Source organism: Meleagris gallopavo, chromosome 4, assembly GCF_905368555.1.
Source record: "Meleagris gallopavo chromosome 4, MGAL_WU_HG_1.1, whole genome shotgun sequence".
In the NCBI taxonomy this organism is placed as follows: domain Eukaryota; kingdom Metazoa; phylum Chordata; class Aves; order Galliformes; family Phasianidae; genus Meleagris; species Meleagris gallopavo.
The window spans coordinates 24,414,942-24,439,265 of record NC_139407.1 but is presented as its reverse complement, the minus strand read 5'-3'; the positions used below and the strand labels follow the sequence as shown (position 1 = coordinate 24,439,265).

At 35.9% G+C, this 24,324-nt stretch overlaps 1 protein-coding gene and 1 long non-coding RNA gene across 2 annotated transcripts in view; one reads left to right on the top strand and one right to left on the bottom strand.

The window, feature by feature from the left end:
* Positions 1-24,324, top strand: part of VEGFC (vascular endothelial growth factor C) — a 65,231-nt gene that overhangs the window by 29,688 nt on the left and 11,219 nt on the right. The window contains exons 2-3 of the mRNA XM_085222488.1: positions 17,567-17,780; positions 18,849-19,039. Of these exons, the coding sequence (XP_085078614.1) occupies positions 17,567-17,780; positions 18,849-19,039 (405 nt within the window). The remainder of the gene's footprint in view (positions 1-17,566; positions 17,781-18,848; positions 19,040-24,324) is intronic.
* On the bottom strand, positions 710-16,543 carry LOC146544447 (uncharacterized). Its single transcript, XR_014882925.1, has 4 exons — positions 16,416-16,543; positions 15,493-15,603; positions 7,208-11,822; positions 710-6,725 (listed from the first exon to the last, which is right to left on the bottom strand). It is a non-coding gene; the product is annotated as an uncharacterized LOC146544447 (long non-coding RNA).

The window sequence follows — 24,324 nt, the reverse complement described above, 5'->3', positions numbered from 1 at the left end:
AGAAGACTTTGCTTCTATGGCCTGCATATATAATACTAATTGGAAACTCTAATGTGCATAGACTTCTATAGTTTTTTTTTATCATTTCAGTTTGAGCTCTATTGCTCAAATTGCAGTATTCCCAAAAGTAGTAATGCTAATTTGAAGGTGCGATATCTGCCAGGTAAAGTGCTACTGTGTCAGTTTGTCTATACTTTTCTTAAATTAATGTTTTCTTACTGGAATGGTGAGCAATTGAAACAGATTAGAGAGAGGGGAAAAAAAATGTTGGGAGAAAAGATTCCAGAATTTGGATGACAGACAGAAAAGTATTGTCAGACCCTCAAATCTGAGGAAAAACTCTGAAGCAAAACATAAATCTTCTGGTTTATAGACTGTCAAGGAATAATTGCTTGCACAGAGATGGAAATGGCTGAGGAATCAAACAGGAGGAGACACTTTGGTTTCTTTAGAAGTGGGTGGGATGCTTTGGAGGCATTGTGGTTTTGCTAATGGCAAGTCATGCTTGACTAATCTGATCACCATCTATAATTAAATTAATTGCTCTGTGGTTGAGGTTAGTAGATATCACCTACCTTGACTTCAGCAAGGCTTTTTGATGCTGTGTCCCGCAGTATTCTTCTGTTCAAGTTAGGATGCTGTGGTCTCCATGGGTGAAAAAACAGGTGAGAAAGTTTGTTGGAACACTGGGTTCCACAGGGTAGCTGAAGGTTCATACTCTGAGGGCCATTTGCAAGTGTCTTTTATCAGGGGCCTTTCCCAAGTTTTATCGATAGAGGTACAAAACCTTAATAACAGAAGAGTGCATTTTCATAAAGCTTATAATGGCACCAGATTAGAGAGGAGGAGGTGGCGTAACTGACAGTTTTTATGGAGAGCTGACATTCAGGGAGGCTTAGGCAGACTGGAGAAATGGACTGAAAGGAATCCAATTAAATTCAGTAAAGACAGATGTCTTTAACCTGAGAAGGAAGAATTCCCTGCAGTGATAGTGTCAGGGCTGGCTGGCTGGGGAGGAGTTATGCAGAAAAGGACTTGGACTTCCACCATGGATGATTCTATGATTCTAAGAGGAATAGGCAGTAACCATTGCTGGTCGGCATCAAACAACAAAACAAATGAAACGAGGATTTGAAAAAAAACTACTTCCAAACATTCTTCAGTTCAGACATTTTTGCTAGACTCAAATAACTGTTTAGTGAAGTATGCTGTAGGTTTATTGCATACAAATACACCACACTATTACAACTTAAATGTTGTGTTAACAGTGTTGTTCTATGAAAACTAATATTTGGTAATGGTCGAGGGGGTAGGACATACAAAGAGAAATAAATGCATTCCTATTTTCAGAAACCATAAAAAATAATTCCCCGTATTCCAGTGGGGAATGTGCAGATGTCAAAAATATAGAAAATAATAATAATTAAAAGATCAGCACTTCGAATAATTGCTATTAAACTGAATTATAGATCTCCAGTCTGGTTTTTGTTTTTGGACTTGATGAGGAAATGTATTCTACTGACGTTAATACTTTCAGTATGGATATAGGTGTTCTAGTCTCCCTGATAATATCTAAAGGGCATGAATTCAGGTGGTAAAACACTGCTCTTGACTCAATATTGAAAGAAAGAAGATGAAATCCCAAAGAAACAAAATTTTAAATTGAGTATCCAGGAGAAGAGTAGAGAGGCATAGACAGTAAGATTTTTTTTTTTTTAATAGGAGTCCCGTGACGCAAACTCAAAAATAGGACAAGAGACAGAACATGAGAGACACATCTGGGTTGTATCATTTCTTTAAAAATGAAATGCAATCCAGTGCTGTTTTTTTATTTGTTGACTAATTATAATTTTAAAGTAGTATAATGGTAGAGTTAATCTGTCTTTCAAGATAAAGTCTTTCCCAGAGTAACATTGTCTAGATGTTAGCACTCTCAGTTTGTTTTTAACATCTGTCATTCAAATACAGATGACTTCATCAAGTTAATAACCTGCATTGTATTCTCAATGTCAGTATTTTATGAACAAATGCATATCAGGAGAAATGTATTCATGTCATAGACTTCAACAAATCTTGTTATTTAAAAGTTTCAATGATTTTTTTAAAAATCCAATTTTAAAAACATAGCAGGTATTGATATTCAGTTCAACTATTAAGGTTCTGTTGCTTGGAATTTCTTCAGGGGTATCAGTAGGCGTTAAGTGCTCTTTTGTGTTTAAAGTAAGTAACTGATAAAATATGTTGACAAGTATGAGCTTTTCAAACATGAAAAGTACAAGTGCAAATGTCAACTTTTTTACTCTGTTTTGGAACATAATGCAACTTAATGCACAAGTCAACCCAATTAAATTGTATTCTGATCATTCACTCAGTGGTATCAGACAGTAGGAAACCTTGAACAGTGATTTTTTTTTTTTTTTTTTTTCCTGGTTTTCTGTTGCTTGCAGCTAACTGGTGACTATAACATAACTAAAAGAATATACTTTATTCAGTGTGTCACTAGTTAATGCTGCTCATTCTCGTGCATCCAATTTTTCATCTTTGATCTACTGCTTAAAAATTCTTGTTCAAATAAAATTATACTGAAATGCATGTACACTAGACAACGAAAAATAACTAGGGTTTCATTTCTAAACACAAGAATGTAGGGAGAAATGGATTTGATGGATGAAGCACTTGCTAGATAAGGAATTGGTTGATGGTCATGCTCAGAGAGTTGCGGTCAATGGCTCGATGTCCAAGTGGATAGCAGCAGCGAGTTACATTTCTTCTTGAAAATCCATTATGAAGCCCATTTAGTCTGCTAACGTTGATTATTTTTTTCTCTATGTTTATATCAAATGTACGGGTACAACTGAAGAGAAGATACCTCTGAGAACATTACTTTGGTATACGCAGTAGGGACCTGAAGTAGGATTTGGGATGTGAGGTAGTTCAGAGGTGTGAGACAGGTAACTAATATTTTCCTACTGTAAATACTTGGCTTTCTATCTGGGAAACATTGCCTGTGTTATTTTTGGTGTTTTGCTTGAAATGCTTGCAGTAGCAGAATTTTTGATGTGTAAAGTCTGTCACCATTAATGATTTTCTGCAAATCCAGTAAAAGCTTTCAAATATAGCTGGTCAGGGAGTGTGAGGTAGATATATTTTCACTAGGACGCTGCCTCGTGGAGGAGGATACTGTGTAAAAATCCAACATATCCTAGAAATTTATCTGGGAAGTACACTGAGAAACACACTGGAAAACTGATATAAATCAATAACATTATTATACAGCTACAGCAACCTGAAGCTGCTTGGCTTCAGCCTACATGGGGAGTTAACATGCTGTAAATCGTTTGCATTTACTCTTAAATTCTTTGATTTGTTCCCACTTTTTTGGAAGTCATTGTGCCAGGCCTTATTTTGTGAAGCATTACAAATTAATCACAGTTTATAAAATGGTCTCCTTGTATGTATCTCTCTTGCATGGTATTTTTAGGACATCTTTGTGGACTGTATTTGGGAGCAACAGTGGTCTCCAGACTACTTGGGTTGGATCAGTTCTTGTCAGTAATGCTGGAACTTAATACTGCTTGGACCACACGCACTTGGCCTAGCAGTTTATACAAGTCTCTTGGTCCTTGTGTAACATCTCTGAAGTGTAATTAACTTTTTTGTTGTTGCTTTAGGAGATACTTAAGAAATATTTTTTGTCATTTTGAGGTGTCTATCACTGGAAAGGTGTTTGCACAGTGCAATGTTGCAAAGTTCCACTGTGTGCTTTGGGAGATGGCAGGGAGGGCTCTCTGATTGACAAGGCAGATGGGATGCGCTGGAGCCCAACTCATGGCATTTTGTGTTTGTGCTATTTGAAGTAGGCCCTTGAGTGAACTCTCTCATCAGCTGTGTCTGGGTTTCCTCATGCATTTGGTTTGGATGAGGAAGAGACCAACAGGCCTGAACTGACAACACAGAAACACCCTTGCCTTTGAGTAGTACAGCTGGTCTGATTAAAAAATGATAGCATGCACTTTGTCTAGATTGTAGTGTTTGCTTAATGATGGAAAAATGCTTTATGCTCATATGTTGTGGGGTAAACTAAGGAAGGACTGCAGGCGACCTGGTGTAAACATCTAAAGAAAAAAAACTGGAATTGGGAATTAATCATACAAACATGCTGTGACAGGCAAAAATGTTTAGAGAAGTCAAGAAAATCTACTATGGGCATTGGTCAGCTCATCTGAAAATCAGCAGACTGCTTTAATAAGGAGCTGAAGTGTAAGCAGGACTTTTAGAAAAAGACGTGTGTGTAGGAAAAATGTTCTTTGTGTTCAAACAGGATGACTACTGATAGTTCTGTCAACAGTTTTTCGAAGCAATTAGCATGTTTGAAATGAAAAAATACGGCAGCAAAGAAATAAACATTAGCCGCCAGATAGGTAGTTTAAAAAAAATAATCCAATAATGTTGACTGTGTAATAGGAAAAAAAAGTCATGTATAACAGAAAGAAACTGAGTTTCAAGGCTTTTGGAGAGGCAAATACTTCTAAAATCTCAATATGATATTTAGGGCTAGTAAAACTGGCTATTGTGACCAAAGGATCTGAAACATGCTACACATAGTGATGTATAGATGCAATACTTAAACAAGCTAGGAGGCCAAATCCTGTAATCCTCACTAAACAAAAATCCCATTGAAGTCAGTAGAAGATTTGGGTGAACAAGGAATGTGTAACTGGGCAATTAGAGACAAACTTGCAGCCTGACCTTGACTGGGCCTTTGTGCCTGTGATTAGCTGTACCCACAGCATCTGGGCACATTTCTTTAAAGGCATAGTCAATTTTAATGAAATCTCCAAAAGATACAACAATGCTGCAGTTAAGTTTCTAATTAATCCAAATGACAAATTTGAATAATTACAGAGACACGAATGAAGGCCACATTTGTGAAATCTGAGTCTTGTGGAAAAGCAGAGTTCTACATTCTTTCTTTATTTCCTGCTCAGAAAGCAGGAATTTTATAGATACTCTTCTAGTTTTGTCCCTAATAATATATGGTGATAGTTAAGTACCTTTTCAGAAACTGAAGACAGCAAAAAAGATTGTTGCATGTCAGAAATGATCTCCAATTAAATTAATAAAAGCATATAGCAGTATCTGCCATGCACGTTAATAAATCTATATTAATTATTGTACTCGTTGTTCTTAAACTATTTCATTAGAAAACTTTCTTAAAGTTCATTCATCTATGTTTTTTTTTCTTCTTTTGCTATCATAATAAAAAGTAAAATTGAAAATCAAACACTTTCATTTGAAACAAAATTTTACCCAACATACCAGAACATCATTCTCACTGCCAGTTACTCTAGTTGGACATGTGCTCCCTTTCTCTGAACCTACTTTGTTCGAAAAGAGCTGCTGTCTCAAAGCATTGGGGAAATTGGAGTTCTCAATAAAAGAAATGCTAGAAATGTGTGCAGACACAGACAAATTTTTTAATGATTTCATCTTGTAAATAGTAATCTCAGTAACTACAGTGGGCTGTTGATGTCAACATGTATGTATCCAAAATTCCAATTTCTGTGACTGTGATCCTGCAAAAACTTGTGTGTACAATAAACTGTTAGGAAAAAAAGTCAAATCCTACTACATCAGCTTTGTACACACACAACTCTATCATGGTTTTTATATGCAAATCATTATAAATAATCTCTGCAAATTGACTTTAGGAAGGGGTATCATATGCTTGAAATAGCTCTTCCTTAAGGGTTTCTGATCATACTAGAAAATATGAAATTTATCTTCTGCATTAGGTCGTCTGCTTTGACACTTTCGTCTACTAAAATCTCGAAATAAAAAAAAAAATTAAAAATGGAAACATATTTTGAGAAAACTGAGAAGTGTGATAAGATCTGTTTTACTCAAAAAGTTCAGAGCCCTTTAATTTAATTTGTTCTTTTTGTATTAGAATATAAAACTAATTAGAGGCCATCTACTTGTAGATGTAGTTGATCTACTTGTCGAAGTACACCTGTACTTCCAAGTGCATCTTATACCTCAGAATGAGTACTTTCGCTTCTGAACAAAATCTTGGGATGATTAGAGCCTGAGATGCATGCACTATCCTTCATTATTCATCTTTTTCCCAGCAGTATCCCCATTTTTCCTTGATATCTGGATTTATGCACTTCCAGTCTTTCAGTGCAAGACTATATGATCAAGTGATTAAAAAATGCAGTGATCCAAAGCAGTTTAGTCCATATAATAATGTTGTTTTGTGTTTTTTTCTAAGAAATTATTGAAAGCTTAATGTGAGAAAAATATTTTAACTTAAGGGTAAGAGATTTAGCATGTGCTTATCTTAACTTTAAACATCTTCCTTATATCTTTCTACAGGCATGAAATAACTAGAAACAGTGTTCACTTTTTTTTTTTTCTGCTCTCTGTATGCCTTCTTTTAATATATATAATCCCTATAAATCTGTCCCCTTTTTCATTAGTTTCTAGGCCTGGATAAGAATGCAGGCAACTCAGCAAGATATCATAGGGTGAATTTCAGCTAATGGTACTGTCATGGATTCTAGGGTGCCATATTTTAATTTTTATCAAAGAGGACATATATTCTTGCAATGCGGCGGATTTTTCACGGCATGCTTTGTAGATCAGTTTTTGCAAAAGCTTCATTCTATAATCAGGACTTCTTTGAAAAGTCTTCTGTGTTCAGCACTGGATTATGCCGTGTCCTGTCAGTATAAATTAAAGTCTTGTTTTAATAGTGCTGATGTTCTCTGCCTTTTTTTTTTTTTTTTTTAAGTAACATTACAGTACAATACACTATTCAGAATAATTTAAGCCAAAAATAATGGGCAACATATCTTTGTCCTGATTCAGTTGCTTGAAAGAGAATTGTGACCATGTCTCTCAGACTAGTTCTTGGATTTGCCTTTCTTAAGGATTCTTTTGCCTCTCCCTGTCTATCGTGCTTTACTGACAAATCTCTTAATACCTGTCAGGTTTTACATGGTACAGTAAGCTTTCTCTTCCAGTGATGCACAAGACTTGCTTCTCTTTTTGCAATCAAAAGCTCCTGTTGTTTTTCATTTTACCACCATCTTGTACAGAAGGATGGGACAGCGTCACAGAGCTATTGGTCTTTTTATACTGTAGTTTGCAATGAAGTTAGCCTATCAGAGACAGCAAAGGTGTGTGTTGCCATCTTACTTACCCATTCTGTAGTGAGGCGTACTTGGGCTGATTGCAGTCTGTGAAGCATTAATCTGATACAGGCTAGGAGGAATAAAATGGTCCTCTTCCATGCCAAACTATTCCTTGTTTTTAAATATTGAAGTGTTGAAGTGCTATATTTACATGTGTTTAAATATTTGCTCTTAATGGAACAATATGGCCTTGTGTGAACTAAAGAGTTTTGTTTGTGTCTACTGTTTTTAAACTGCTTTCAATGTAATGTTGTACTTAAAAGCTTCAGAATAAATCTTCTTCTTTTTATACTATTCCAATCCTTTTGGAATTTTGGGATTAAGATTGGATAATGCTTTTCTCTGTTATCTGGCTATTTTTTCCTGCACTATCAAATCATAAAAAAAAACCCAGACATGTTATAGGGTCAGTATCTAAACAAGTGATTTTGTTTTTGTATAATTTCTCTGTAACAGATGTCAGATGCTAATCCAAGTAATGTATCACACAGAATTTAGGATGAAACAAATTTCAAACCAGATTATCAGAATGGGCACAAGCGTGCAGTGGATAGCAAGTCCTTTTTATTCTGTGCCTACTGCAGGCTAATGAAATACAGCTGACCTCTTTATTTTGCCTTTATTTAGCAAAGAAACTTTACATAAAATATTTGAGTAAGGCTTTGTCAACGAAAAAAAAAAAGCTGCTTGTGGCATTTTTTGTATGAATGAAACCTCAAAATTTTATGACTTAGTTACCAAAGAGTTAGCTTTGTGATTTGTCAGTCTTGCATGTTACTTTGAGTTACTAAATAGACTTTTAAAAAGTCTTGTGTGCATGCTAAAAAAAAGGATCAGATAGTAACGTAATCATAGCAGAATGTGCTTAGAAACTCAAAATTTAATAGAATGAATAGGCGTATTAGGATCTTTGTTTCTTTATTCATTTGTGCGAAGCCTGTCTGTAATAATTTAAACAGAGGCTTTGCAATTGGAATTGTCGTATTATAACTTGCTCGTTATTCTTTAGTGTTTTTGCTGAGTTTTGAGTTGCGTATTCTGTTTAGAACAGGCATATTTGTTGAAATAGGCAAAGTGACAAGGTAGGTGGTCTTCTAATTAATATTTCTTTACAGATCTGTAAACAGTAAAAGGCTTGTTTAACAACACAGAAATCATGTCCTGTTAGATTAAGACATTTGTTTAGGAATAAAGTTCAGCTTTTTCTTTGAAATCCAATTGATCTTGTTTCATGGCCTGTGAAATTATTTATTTTAAGAACTGCTTTAAAAGTATAATTAATTCAAGAAATTTCTGTGACCTGTGGCTAAATATTTAGACCATGGATTAATTATGTTTGCGCAGAGCTTTAAATAGTGATTTAAAATCTTGGTGAAAGGGAAAGTTACTTTGCTGTGAGAGAAATTATGCAATGATGATAGGAGGTGATGTGTCCATATAATCCTTCTGTCTTATAAAAAAGCACGTTGTTAAAAATTCAAGAACAAACAGGAGAATTGAATTTAAAACTGAATACTGTCATCATGGTGAGAATGTCCCATGTGTGTTCATTATAACTCAGAAACATTCTTAAGAACATGCAATTTCTTATTCCAGCTGCTAGTGAAACCTTTTTGCATGCTAAAACGATCTGTGGAATAGAAAATATTACCTAACAATCTATAGCCACTGCCTTTTTTGAAGTCCAACGTGCTTTTGCTATGTGGCCAGAACTCTGACCTCATACTAGCGTATTTGGGTCTTGGCTATCTTCCTGTGGTGAATGGCCAGAATGGGCCAGCTCAGGTTAAAATAAAAGTTTTGTCCTTTACCTTTCAAGCTAGTCCATCTCTGGTTGGTGTTTCAAGGCCTTTTAATTCCCACTGCCAGTGTTAACATCTGCTGAAGTGATGACAGATAATTGCAGTGCTACAACGCTACTAGTTTTCTTCAAAAACCTTTTCTGTGTTTGTTTGCTTTTACTGACAAAGCTAACAGCAGTTGATTTAAAAAAAAAAAAAAAATCATGCCAATGAGAGTTCAGTAAAAACTGAAAATAAACAATCTCTTACAAAGTCATGGTAGTTTATTCTTGTGTATTGATTTTAATGAGATAAGTCTGACTGTTGGAAAGAAAATGAAAGGTTGCAGGGTATTTGAAAAAAAAGCCATATTCAAACCAGTAAAAAAAAAAATCACTTAACTGGCATTTTACCATTTTTTCAAGAGAGTAAGATCTTATGAACAGAGCTTTTATTCAGAGTTTAGTTCTGAGTTACGTTTTCTCTTTGGATTTTAATGGTTTGCTTTCCTCCTTAGTACTAGTGAAAACTTTTTTTTTAATCTTGATTCTTCAAAATGAACATTTGTATCTATTTAAGTTAAACTGATAGATGACATTGGTTAAATTACAGGGGACATGAGCATTCTCTTTCTGCTAGCCATCTACTTTCTGATGAATGGCGTGTCTGTTAGTCAACTTACTAACATGGTAATCATCACAATGTTTTCCATATGTGCTCCCCTTTCTTCTATCACACACCTAGTTCCAGTGACCCTCTCCATTTGTCACCATTGTTCACTGTACCTTAGGAAGACCAAGAAAATGAATACATAAATCTCTTTTCGTACAGAATGTGCTACCTGGTGTCTTCAAGACTTAATCTGATATAAATCTTTCCACAGCAATAATGCAAATCCTTATGGATTCTCAATTCATTCATAATGCCAACTGAAACTTTGGTATGAATCTTTCAAAAAGTAAAAGAATCTAGAAGCAGTTGTACTTGCAGAACAAATGGTTATCCCTCAAATTTCCAACTTTTGACCTTTGGTTTGTGTGCTCATCTAACGCGAGCTCCTGAATACTGATTTGACTCTATTGAGAACAGGCATGACTTTGGTAATTCATTCTGTAATTATGACTTGCTGTATTCCTAGAAACAGTCTTACAGGGTTTTGCTGACCACAAGTTGAAGACTGCTGAGAAACAAGTCAAATTTGAAAGAACAGGCTGAAACCTCATCAAAGAAAGCCATAGACATTCAGAGTCTGGCTATGGTGCTTCCAACATCTTTCTCTAAGTTACTTTCTGTCAGAGTCAGGAGTGGTGTTTAACACCTTTTCCTTACTAATTTCTGCATGCACAAGCTTGTGTGTTAAAAATAAAATTCTAGATCTGGTGGGTTTCTGTCATGGCACTGTGGCATTGCCGTCTCTAATTGTATCAGATACCATGTTGCCTACAGCAGTGTCTTAGTCTCCCAAAAACTTGGGAAAATCAGCCACCTTAGAGGCTTTTAAAGAAACCATCCAGCAGAGCAGGAAGTTGATCTACAAAGGGAGAGGTGGTTTCTGTCTGCTTCCTGAGGAAATTAGACTCAGATCAAAAAAGGGCATTTTCATAAATAATTCCCTTTACATGAGAATATTGGCATTTTAGTAGGGAATGTTCAGTTCTGTTCAGGAATGCAAGTGCTTGACGCGTAAGCATAAGTCAAAAAGTGTGTTTCAGAATCCCCGTAACAGCAAAATGTCGACTGAAGGACCTCACATAAATGCCTTTGTATAAATGTATCTTAGACTACTTGTAGGCAATTTCTAAGAATAGCTAAATAAAATAAATGCTGATTCACATAAAAATTGGATTTCCAATTTGTGGGAAGTTTGTACACAAAAAACTTAAGTGGTTGTACTCCTGAACAGAAGAGTAATATCAAACAATAGATTATTGGCATGATTCCCCAGTAGTTTATCCTCACAAAAATGCTCTGGACCGAAGAAAATGTGTGATTTGTAGACAGAATTGAAATTCTATAGTCTTAATTTGTCTTAATAGCTTAATACATTTTTTGTCCTTTAGCTTAATAAATTTTTAGCTTAATAATTCTATCTTTCAAATCTCTTCACAAAATATTTCTCCTTTCCCACACACGTTGCACATTTTTATTTTCTTTTTTTTCTTTGCCTCGTGTTGTTCTTGACATTTAAAATGGCAGAGTGAATGAAGGCCACTTAAAATGTAATGTAATTCAGACAATTTTGTCTGTTTTGTAGTTACTGTTTTTTTAATACTTTCATTCTTATTTATTATGCTTGTCTAATGTGTTTAGTCAGTTCTTTTGTAACAGATATAGATTCTAATCTCTTTGCTGTTCTTATAGTGCTCTGAGTTCAAATTAATTTCACTGATTTTACTACGTTTGTTCTGTTGTGTTTTTTTTTTTAATATAGACAGTGTTACTATTTTATTTCAGCAAAATATTGTTTTGTAACTTTATGTGGTGGAAACATTGAAGTTTGCAATAATGGACAGTCATTCAAAATCAGGGCTATTCTGGCATGGCTTAAGAGAAACATCACTCCCATATTCAAAGGGAGAAAGGAAGACTCAAGGAAGTACAGGCCAAAGAGCCTCATGTCTGGGAAAATCTTGAGCAGATCCTATTGGAAAATATTTTAAGGCACATGTGAGATGAGGCATTTATCTGAGATAGCTAGCTTCATTAAGGCATATCATGACTGATCAATCTGGTGGCCTTCTGTGATGGAGCGACAGCATCAGTCAACAAAGGGAGAGAAACTGATATCACCTACCTGGACTTGTGCAAGACCTTTGTCATGGGTCCCACACCACATCCTCATCTGTAAATTAGAGAGATATGGATTTGAAAGCTGGACTGTTTGGTGGGTAAGGAATTTGGATGGTTGCAGCCACAGGGTTGTTATCAGTAATGGAAACTGGTGACAAATGGTGTCCCCTGAAGTCCATCTTGGGGCCAGTGCTCTTCAACATTTTCAGTGATAGAGAAAACACGATTGAGTGTACACTCAGTAAGTTTGCTGATAGCACTAAGCTGAGTGGGACAGCTGACACAGTAGAAGGTAGGGATGCTATCCAGAGGGACCCGGATGTGCTCAAATTGCGGGCAGATGTGAATCTAATGAAGTTTAACAAGGCCAGGTGCATGGTGTTACAGTTGGGCTGAGGCAATCCCAGATATGAGGGGTCCTGAAGGGTTAAAAGCTGGATTTGAGCCAGCAGTGTGCTCTTCTGGCCCAGAAGCCGTTATTATGCTGGGCTGCGTCAAAATAGATGTGGCCAGCAGGGAGAGGGAGGTGATTGTATGCCCCTCTACTCTGCCCTTGTGAGGCCCCACCTGGAGGACAGTGTCCTTGCCTGGGGTCCCCAGTACAGGAAGAATGTAGAGATGTTGAAGTGGGTCCAGAGGAGGGCCTCAAAAATGATCAGAGGGCTGGACTACTTCTGCTATGAAGAAACGTTTATGGAGTTGGGCTTGTTTAGCTTGGAGAAGGGATGGCTCTGGGGAGACCTCATCATGGCCATCCAGTATTTGAAGAGAGCTTAACAAGTAGAGGGAGACCAATTTTTTTCTTTTTTATTTTTACATGATCTGATAGAGATATAACCAAGGGAATGGCTTTACTCTGAAAGAGGGTGGGTTTAGTTTAGATGCTAATAATTTTTTCTTTTTACTCAGAGAGGGTGATGAGGCACTGGAACAGGCTGCCCAGAGGAGCTGTGGATGCCCCATCCCTGGAGATATTCAAGGCCAGGTGGGGTGGAATCTGAGCAGCCAGATCAAGTGGGTAGCAATCTGCCCGGAGCAGTGGGATTGGAACTGCATGAACTTTAAGGTTCCCTTCAACCTAAGGCATTATATGATGGTTGTGAGGAGAAAAAAAAAAAAAAAAAAAAAAAAAAAAAAAAAAGATTTTAATTTTGAAGTCTGGCTAATATATTTTCTCTAATTATGATATTTTCTCTTTTTACTGATAAGAACTCGTAAAAATAATGCTGAAACACATGAAAATAACAATGAAGTATTATGCAAATAAAATGTTTATACGTACTGTTGAAATATTTCCATTTGTTTGCAAGATTTGTTTCAACATTCTAGTTTAACTGCTTGATTTTTAATGCATTTCAATCAGCCAGTAAATATAGAATATATACATATTAGAGTTGAGGAGTTTATAGACAGAATTTTCTTATTAAAGTTTGTCAACAAAATCCTTGAAAATAAAATGAGCTGACAACTATAATTGGAGCAGATATGTAAAGTACCGTTATAGCACATTGCACCATCAATTACATGTCATGCATTCTGCCAGATATTAAGTGTTCTGAGCTTTGTTATTAGTAAATAGAGGCAGACACTGGGTATGCGAGAGACAGTCAATGTAATGCGTGGAAAATCTACTGGAGATGTGATTTTGTTAATGGATGTGGAGCCTACTTTCTCCTCTCTCTTCCTGAGCTATAAGTTTATGGAAAACTGGACATTCCATGTAGTGAAAACACACATTGTAAAGTGCGTGCTTTTTCAGAATAATATGTTCTCAAATAATTTATAATGGAAGATCTTATCAGCAAGCTTTACTACATTTATACATGTATTTCCCGTTTTCCTCTGATCCTTAGTAATAATGTGGAAGAAGTGGAATGAAGCAAGACTTGTCTTTACTGTGTTCTCCATGAACTGTATTTTTAAATTGTTGTTTTATGCAGTATTTTCTGTCATCACGTAGAGACTGTGTAGTCAAAAGTTTGGCTAAATCCTAGCTTCAGGTATTTTTAAGCAACCTCTCAGGACAAAAAATCGGTCAGATGTAAACAAACAAACAAACAAAAAAACCACAATAAAAATAGTAGAAAGGTGTAAGGGACAGCAATAGGCACTTACAACTTCAGTGGTTCTACTTGGCAAGGAATGGAAAAAGGATAGGGGAATGGAGAAGGAAAAGGAATGGAGACTAACAACCTCTCAACTGACTTGTAAAGAGCAAAAGAAATAAAAATCATAGGACAGAAAAAACTCCAACCTCAGGAGCCACTGGTTTCCAGCTTCCTTCTCAATGTTGGACATAGAACACAGAACGTCTTTCCAGTGAAACATCTAAGCAATTGGTCCAAGACTAAATGTGGAGTGTACTAGAACTAATTTATGTGAAAATCAGTGAGCTGTTGTCATCTGGCTTGAAAGCATGATCACTTCTAAAAGCATTAAACTGCACTTGTGAAAGACATGTTACTTTCAGACAACAGAGAATTATTTAATATCTTTTTGTTGTTGTTGTTAATATGAGATTACATTTGGGAATAACAAGCTTGGTGGCAGTAACTGTAATCTCAAATGAAGTTACTAAAAAAAAGAAAGAGCTCCTCTGGAGCGCTTTTTTTTTTATCTTGTTACTTTCTCTATATCTTGTCATAAATTATAAGTAGGTGTTGAATTCTGGATTTCCATTGTCTTTCTAGGTTTGAAATAATTTTTTAAAGTGTGTCCTGCACTAAAAGCCAATTCACATTTTGAGAAAGAGGAAGTAATTTGGGACAGAAAGTAGGGACAGAGTCAGCAAATTTTGTGAAATTAGACAAAATTTGGACAAAATAGGAAATGTTGCCAGACAACTGTTATGTTTACAAAAGCAGTTGCATTCAATTCTTAAAAACTTATAAACTCTTTTTAACAGTTCTAAATGATCTAGTGTTTTTACTATATGTAATACTCACTCTTCTAACCAACGAGAATTTAAGATTTACTTTGGTGTTCATGGCAACAATAAATTTTGACTGTAGTGCAAAAATCAAGTCATTCTACAAGCTGTGTACAGTTATGATATTCTAAGCAATTTGACACAGACTAATCTGCTTTAATTCAAAAATACATGCCTTTTGTAGTCTTACAGTGAATATACCAAGAAGAGATCATAGAGCTGGCATACTGTATGTATGTGTATATATTTCTTTTTGAGGAATATATATATGTGTGTATATATACATATATATTTATATATATATATACATATATATTTATATATACTTCCTCACCAGAGAGGGATTTCATAAGCACAAATTATTTCAATCATATATCATCTCTCTTCAACATACAATGGCTTCAACCAAGTCATTTTGAACTTTAGTACTTATTTTTCTACTGATCTAGGCCTGTAATTCAGATAACTAAAACAACCAACATTTTGTCTACAGATAACAGGTTTTAGGAAGTCATTGGAAGGTGTTAGGTACCAGTTCCCTTTCCTATTCTATATCAGCCCTCCATCTGCTGGATGTAGCTATTAGATACTAGATGAGCAAACAGTCTCCCTCTCTGCACACTTTATATATTGGACTGGCATCCAGCTTTGTGACTGGATATACAAGGATCCTCCTAGCTGTGACCTCCTGTGTGACATATTCCCATCACTTGTTATTTCCTACATTGTTTCACCAGTATACTTCCACTCAAGGGCTCTTAGGAAACAGCCTGGCAGGAATGAGGCTACTCACCATTCTCTTTTCACATCTTGAGGGAGATGATAGCAGGCAGGCAATGGCTGAAGTAGTTGTTTGTTCAGCAGGGAGGTTTGTGACCCACTTGTTGAGAACCTATGTTGCATCCTGCAAGGAGAGCAGGAGTGATAGAATACGAGATGTTCTAGAGTGCCAGCTTGTTGAAAACAATGCTCAAGATCCTACTTACTGCATGTCTTGGATCAGAGATGACTCTTGCCAGGGAGGTCAAGGAAAGGAATGAAGTCTTGAATGTATATTTCTGAGGCTGAGAGCTTGACTGAAAATATCTAAGGTTGAAGTGGTCTGTCATATGGGTAGGCTTAAGTGAAAACTACTTTTCTAACCCACAACACTTGCAGCTGTAAAATGAGTTTGGAATCTGCATTTTCTCTTGTGTCTGTACTTATGAGAATGAGTTCTCTGAGTCTGTCTTACCAAGGCATTTCTCCTGGATTTGGTACTTGGAAAGGAAGCGCGTGCTACCCTGAACCATTTTTTACTCTTCTTGATGTTTGTGAGACAAGGAACAGTTTTGGTTTGGATGGGCTAGTTCAGAACTATTTACTTTACTTGGGTGCATTTATTTGATAGCTTATAAAAGCTAATTGGGTGTTTAATCACTGAAAAACTGGTAGAATCACTGAGTTGAGATAATTTTTTATTTTCTTAATAATGAACTTTGATAAAGAATCTTCAACTTGAAATTCTCTAGTTTCATGTTTCTGGTCTTGCATGTACATTCTATTTAAACTGTGTTTCTTGTGTCAACAAAGCAATAGTTTTCTAGTATATACATAAGGTCAGTTAGCAGCTGGACTTTTATAGAGCGTACCTCTATATTTCATGTCTCATACTGCCATCTAAGGGCCACAAAGGCTGAGAAGGTGACTAAAATTTCTTTAACATTTTCTGCTTACCCCTCTTCTCTTTGGAAAGTCAACAATTCACGGGTGAAAGGCTGAGCAAGGAATCATAGCAATCACAGCAGACTCTTGGAGCTAAGTATTGTTTCAACTGAGGGCACAGATGAATCTTCTAGGAATCTGGAGTAAATGAAAAATCAGAATGTAAATCTGAGTTGTAGTCTTTTAGGAAAATGTTATTGCAATGAGTCTGTGTAAAAGTGAGTAAATAAGAAAGTGAAATTCATTGGCTTTTAGATTTCTCTTCAAATAACATTAACAAGGATAACGCTTGTATGATCATAGAATGGTTTGGGTTAGAAGAGACCTTAAGGAACATGTAGTTCCAACCACTCTGCTAAGGATAGGGGCATCTTGCAGTAGATAGATCAGGTTGCTCAAAGCCCCATCCATCTGACATTCAACACCTCTAGGGATGGGGCATCCACAACTTCTCTAAGCAATCTGTTCCAGTGCCTCACCACTCTCAATGTGAAGAATTTCTTCCTGATGTCTAGCCTAAGCCTACCATCTTTTAGTTTAAAGCCACTGTACCTTGTCCTTAGTCCTGACGAATTTCAGCTGAAACTCTTAACTGTGCAGGAGTGTGCAATTCAGAATCTCAAAGGTACCAAAGTCCTTGACTCACAATAATGTAAAGATTAGTACGTATAATGAGAAATTATTCACCATGGTTATCCTTAAAATGATACAAAATCAGATGAACTATTTTTTTCCTAACTTTGCTTTCATCCTTTTTGTATTTCTGCATTTCCATTTTTCGAGACTTTTGGAAAATTGTCGAAAAATTGATGTTAAATATTAAATAGCATGAGTTTAAGCATTCAAAATTTTATTAGGAAAACTTTTGTTTCCAGGAAAAAAGAATGCTGCTTTTTGTTTGTTTTTAATCTGAAAACAGTACTTCTGTAGGCTTAATTCCATAGCTCCTTTCTCACACAGATGTTTTAAACTACAGGTATGATAAGGCTTCAGTATTTTCTGATAGAGTGCTGTGTCGACATCGAGAGACTGAAGTAGTTGTTGTAATGTGGACCCCTTTGAGCAAAATCTATTTTTACAATATATGAGTTGTTTTTCAGGCTAGTTTCCAGCAAACCTTGTGTAATAGAGAAAGTAATTAATCTTGCATGTTACTTTGACAGGCTCATGCAAGCAAAGACCTGGAAGAGCAGTTGCGATCTGTGTCCAGTGTGGATGAACTCATGACAGTACTTTACCCAGAATACTGGAAAATGTTCAAATGTCAGTTGAGGAAAGGAGGTTGGCAACACAACAGGGAACACTCCAGCTCTGACACGAGATCAGATGATTCATTGAAATTTGCCGCAGCACATTATAATGCAGAGATCCTGAAAAGTAAGTGCAAGATATAAAATAGGTTATAATATGCAATAAATTAAAATCCAAAGGAGTGTCAGTTATGTCAACGATATGCTAAAGCTAATCATCATGAATAAACCACCCTCAAATGCAATACTTTTCCACAGAAGTACTTTTGGTACTTCATTCCCAGGAAGGTATAGATTGCTTTATCAGCTCAGTAAACATTTTTGTCTTTAGATATTAGAGATCCTAATTTGTAGAAGCTGTGAAGATTTTTGGAAAAAGCAAAGGGAGCACTAACAGTTCAATTCAGTGAAATGATTTTGCTCACCTTCTGCGAAGAGCTCACTTCCTGCAAAATCATGGCTGATAACATTTTCTTCTCTGACGCGTTATCAGTAAGGAGATGAAATAATTCACTTGTAATAAATACTTCTATAGCCCCTTGATATTTCACATGGCCTGATTATAAATATAATTAGCTCACAATTGAGAGGAGAAGGGAACACAGGATTTATTGCAATCGTTTTTGACTTGATATTGGAAATCATGGACCTTTGCAGAGCCCATTTTCTGTGAATTACCTACCAACAACTGGCTTCATGAGAGAATAAAGGGATCGTATAACTGCAATTCTCATGGCTATTTAGCATAAGGTTATATTTGGCAAAGGCTGTATAAAACTTCATGAAATGTTTCCCTAAATTTGCATTGATAATCTGGGCATAAATTTCGCCTTTCAGCTTAACTCATGTTAATTTATAGAGGTGTACAATACTTCCCTAGAGTTCATTCAAGGTGGAACTCAGCCGAAGCAAAAAAAGAAAGGACAAGTATCAGCTTCAGCTGTGGTTTCTGTGTATCTGCCCAAATTTGTTAGGTTCCCTCTGAGCATCACTGTGACTTTGCATCTGCTCCGTGGTGCATTCCTGTGAAGAAGAAATTAGCCCAAAGTTAACGCTGAACAACATGCAAAGGATGAGACTCTTGCAACACATATTCTGATTCTAAGCATGAAAAGCCTCCTATTGATTTACTGTAAGAGAGTATTGTTTTTAAACAGCTGCTTTATAACATACACAATTCCCTGTAACTTGGCAGGTATTGATACTGAATGGAGAAAAACTCAGTGCATGCCACGTGAAGTGTGTGTGGATGTGGGGAAAGAGTTTGGAGCAACTACAAACACCTTCTTTAAACCCCCGTGTGTATCCATCTACAGATGTGGAGGTTGCTGCAATAGTGAAGGACTCCAGTGTATGAATATCAGCACAAATTACATCAGCAAGACAGTAAGTTCTCATTCTTACTATAGTCCACTTGCACCTTGCAAATCCATTTATGATCATGCATATTTACATCCCTCTTATTGCCACTATGAAGAATGTAAATAAATAAATGCTAGAATACTTAGGAAAAAGAGCTGGAAATACTACTGGCTTAAAAAAAAGTACTTAACATTCTCTTTCCCCAAATATACTTTGTTTAAAAATAAAAAAAATTATTATGTCCAGTTCTCATTTATGAGATTATCCATGAAAGTTAATTCTGCCCTTTTTTTATTCTTTTTTTTTCTTTTGTTTTGCATTTACTATTTGACTGCTGTGTGAGGCATGTAATGTCTGGAAAACTAGCCTGCAGTTTTGTTAGTGAAGAGTGTATTAGGACATGTGCAGACAGGATTCATGTTGCAAAGAGAGCCTTTTTAGAGCCAAACTTTGCTATATATTATGAGATATTAGTGTAATGTAGCTTTCTGTTTTGCTTTCATGTAACTTCCTTGGACTAGATCAGGGCTAGTGAGCAGGTAGGAATGTGGGGATTATGCCCTGAACTTCTGTTAAAGGAAAGACGTCATCTTAAGTCATGTAAAAATAATCACTTCACAATGTTTGTGAGGGTATTTTGCTCTTGTTACAATATTCAGTAAGGTTTTGTAGTGGTGGTTGAGAGTTTTTTCCTCTTCTGATTTTTTTTTTTTTTTGGAAGAAAGCTCATTTATTGTAAATCTTGTTTCATTTTCAAACCAGATATTTAAAACTGAATATCATAGTATGTATTTATAAAACATTTATACAACTGCATAGACAACTACTAGATTGGAAATGTCTTGTTCCTATCATGAAAATTCTTCGTGCTCTGAACCTTCTTGAAAGGGGATTAAAAAAAGAAAATTACGGGAAGAAAATATTATTCATTTTAAATAAATCTCCTGTATTCACTTCTCACCAAATCTGAAATGCTCTATTTCAGCATTTAAAAACTTTTAAATCCCAAGTGTGAGCTAGGGCTGAAGAACCACATAGCACAGGGATAATGCAACTCCAAATAGCTTGAACAAGAAAAGTTACAATACTGATAACTTTCAGCTCTGGAGTTATTTCCCCTAATGCTGTCCTAATTCTAGTTGCTTGAAAGATGCAAATATATTTTTTCACATTAAGAACGAACAAATATGACCCTCTATTATTATTTGGTTTATATAATGTTTAGCTTATGGCAAGAAAGGATGATCCTAGTTAGAGAAAGTCGTTTCATTTAGCAAAGGTTTTCTGGTCTTGGAGTACAGTGTAAGTTTTTGGGTAAATAATCCTTTTCTATTTATCTTTCTTTTCATATCTTTTGAGTGAAGTCATTAGTCATTTTGTTGCCTAGAGTAAAATGTTTAGACTAGTACTGAGTTTCTTTTTTTAAGTTCTTGATGTCATTATGATACAGCAGTAATTAAAGTATTGAAAGCACTGTAAAGGAAAATGTTACAGAACTTATCAGAAGAAAGAGGCAATAGTATTTTGTTTTCTTGCCTATTCTGCAAAATAATAATAATCTCTGCGTTTTCTATCTTCTGTTTTCCAGTTTTATCTGGTTCTTGACAGAAGGAATTTAAAAAAACAACCAAACAAAAAAAAAAACCAGTAGTCTTATAAAGGAAGAGAGCTATAGCTATATCTCTTCACCTGTTGGCATCTCAAATTTGTTAAAGTTATATGACCACAGACACTGGGTACTATGTCAGATGAGCATTAGGAAGAAAAAAGTACTGGATTCAAGGCTCTTCTATGGAATTTAAGTGCCCTGCAAACCTATTTTCACTATTATTTCCTTCTGTTTCCTGAATGAAAGGAGAATAAATGCTTAGTAGCCAGGCATTTTCTGTTTATTCATAAGTCATCATTTTTTGTACCCTTATTTTTGGCGTGTAAACTCCTGAAGACAAGCCTCACACTGTTCACCCTGCTGAAAAATAATTTAATGTGAAGCAAACTTTTCAGCTGGAGGTCTTACTGTGAAGGCAAACCATAGCATTGGTTCCAGACATTAAAATCTAAATAAAGTTAATATCAGCTTTCATCAGAATTAGTCATAAAGAATAGAGCTCGTTACAGAAAATACTTTTATGGAGAGCAAATGGTTGATTGGCAGGAAAATGGACTAGATCAGATGTTCCCAGATTGGCTTGTGAAACCCTGTGGTAGTCCAGAGAGAGGTCAACAATTCTTTAGATCTGATGGTAGTTCTAATGTTTCTCCTTTCTAGCTACTTAGCTTTCTTAGGAGAAAAAATAGAAAAATATTCAGCTTTGTTCTAATACAGATTGTTTCAACAAAATCTATGGATTTTTTAGTTGCTAAGGAGAGTTTATACAATCTTGACTGGGTTCTGAAACAATTTCTTAAATCGCCTACGTTGCTAAGGTATAAGATCTATGACAACATTTGGGGATCATCCTAGTCAAATTCAAAAAATGTAGATCTTTTTCTTCTCCTTTATCCGTGACACTGAAATAGCACAAGTTAGCACAGGTTTGTTGTATGTCTTGGCTTTTCTAATAAAGGTCTGTGGGGAAGGTGGCTGGATGAGTCATTTTGGGATTTTGATTGTTTTTCTAAATTCTTATTGATCAAATATTCATTCTCTTTTTACATGGCAAGTGAGTAAGTTCCAATCTTTGTAATTGCTGAATACTTGGTGCAAATGCAGCCTGTCCCTCAGCTATACATTTAGTATGCCCCACCTATAAGTTCTTTCTTTGTGGAGTGAAGGGAAGCAATGAGCAGATGTCAAAAAGCCATCTCATTACATTCTTCTTGGCTGGCAGAATGGAAGTTTTTTGGCTTCTTACAGATCATGTCATGTAAAGGTCCTAAATTGTCTTTTTTCATGGTTAGAGTAATAGTTCCACAAGGGAAAACATCTTTCCAAAGAGTTTGAAATGAGATTTAGAGGAGCTTTTCTCACAGGAAACAAGCTAGCAGCTTGAAATTGTTTGCCATATTTGAAATATACATTGCGTTCTTTTATACAACTTGGAGATGTATGTGACACAAGAATTTTCAGTTGTTTTGAACTTTACCATTTATGTATTTTCCCATGCATTTTTCTGTGTTAGACTAATGATCATCATGATGGAGTAACTACTATTAATAGTGGAAGATAGATTGATATCGATCTCTAATCTTCTCTGTTAAAATTTCTTGAAAAAAATCTGAACTGATTCAAATACAAGAAGGTAGAATAAGGGGTAATAGAACAGTAACATACTGGAAATATAAGATTTTAGGTAAGCAACCTGATACCAGACATAAGGTTTGAAATACAGTTGTTGGTATTTTTTTCCAAAGAAGATAGTAAAATATATAATGATCATACAAGATTTTTCACATAACCTATTTTCATTCTTTCCAGTACAGTAATGTTTAGTGTTTTTAAATTAAACAGCCCTGTATCCTTAGCTTGAAAATCGCTGTAGACACATTGCGCTTTCTTAGGCAGGCTATGTTTGGCTGGCCTTACTGATTCTTTAGGAAATGCAAAGATCACAAGTGATGGAAACTGTGTCAATCAATTTAAGGGAAATCTGCCAAACCAAACTGCAGCCCATCAGAAAACATAATGTAGTTAATGTAAATCTGGGGAAAAAAGTAGTACCTTTCCTACAGAGAAAGGCTGGGGTAGCTGGGGGTGTTCAGCCTGGAGACTTCATTGAAGCTTTCCAGTACTTGAAGGGGGCTTACAAACAGGAGGGAGAATGACTTTTTATATGGTCTAATAGTGATAGACCAAGGGGAATGGCTTTAAACTAAAAGAGAGGAAATTTAGGTTGGATGTGGAGGACATTTTTTACTCAGTGTGTGTGGTGAGGCACAGGAACAGGACACTCACAGAAGCTGTAAGAGCCCCATCCTTGGAGGTGTTCAAGGCCAGGATGGATGGGGCCCTGGGCAGCCTGAGCTGGTGGGTGGCAGCCCTATCCATGGCAGCGGGGTTGGGATTGGGTGGGCTTTAAGATCCCTTCCAATTCTGTAATCTAGACTGATAAACCTATTTCATCTTAATATGAAAAGTTTTTATTATTTTATATTTCATAAATTACTGAAAAATTCATGTGTGCTGATACAATTGCACGTATGATGATAACAATGAATAAATCAGTTTAGCTACTGAAGCAATGAAATATACTTTGTATAGAAATCAAGAACTATTTTTCTTCTGGAAAGTATGGCATGAGCTCCTGTTAATCTGAAGGGAATTATCAATGCAGTGAATCAAAAATACATGCCTTACTAAGAATCGGTGAGCATTACTATATGTGAATTTTTCTTTGACTGGAATGCTGATAGGTTTTTTGATCAAGAGTAGGAGAGTCCTCTACACTGCTGGATTTATTTATTTATTTTTTTATAGTTAAAATCACTCTGAGTTCTAGTTTGCCCCACCCTTATTTCTGTAACTCCAGCTCTGTAAATGAGTGAAGGATGAATTCCGCCAGTGTGGGAACTGGAAGCAGCCAGCCACATGGCAGTATGTGTGGGACACAGTTCTAGCCAGGAAGATCTTGGAAGAGTAGCTGAAGGAGCACCCTTCAGGCAAAGAGAGTGACCGTTGCACTTGGCATCACAGTAATTGCAGATTGTGGAGTGCTAAAGGTCAAGATGGCTTGGATGGAACAAGTCAGAGCTACCTTTGCCTTGTCTCCTCTGGCTGTTTCTCACCTAAGAAGTACAGCATAGAGCATAGATCTCTGAGGATTTAAAAACTAATGTACATACAAAAGAATTCAGGAAAAAAAAAAGGGTTTTAATAGCATTCATGCTTCTAGAAGGGATCTAATTATTCTCTTACCTCTGTGTTGGTCTGAAAAGTTGTGTAATTGCATACCTCTTTGTACCAAGAGGCAGAAAATACCAGTAAGAGAAGCTGACATTGAGGTCTGTAGGATATGCTGCCTTTCAGTTTTGGCTGGTGCAGTGGTATGAAGGTTAAGTATTAATTAAGCCAAAAATACACCTGATTACAGGCTGTGTTTGAGGCAGAGAAATTACAGGTCTCCTCAACTCCTCTGAACAACAACAACAAAAAAATAAAATCAGACTTTTCAAGACTTTTAAAGTACAAATTGTGTTTGTATTTCAGTGTTGTGCCTTGCGAACAGTATGCATTTTAATATTATACATATTCTAAAGTTAAGATATGAGTTGAAGATGAATAGATATCTTTTGCTGACATTGAAGGGTTTATGAAATATATTGGATAGTGAAATATCTACTTGATTGTTTTTTTTGTTTGTTTTTTTTTT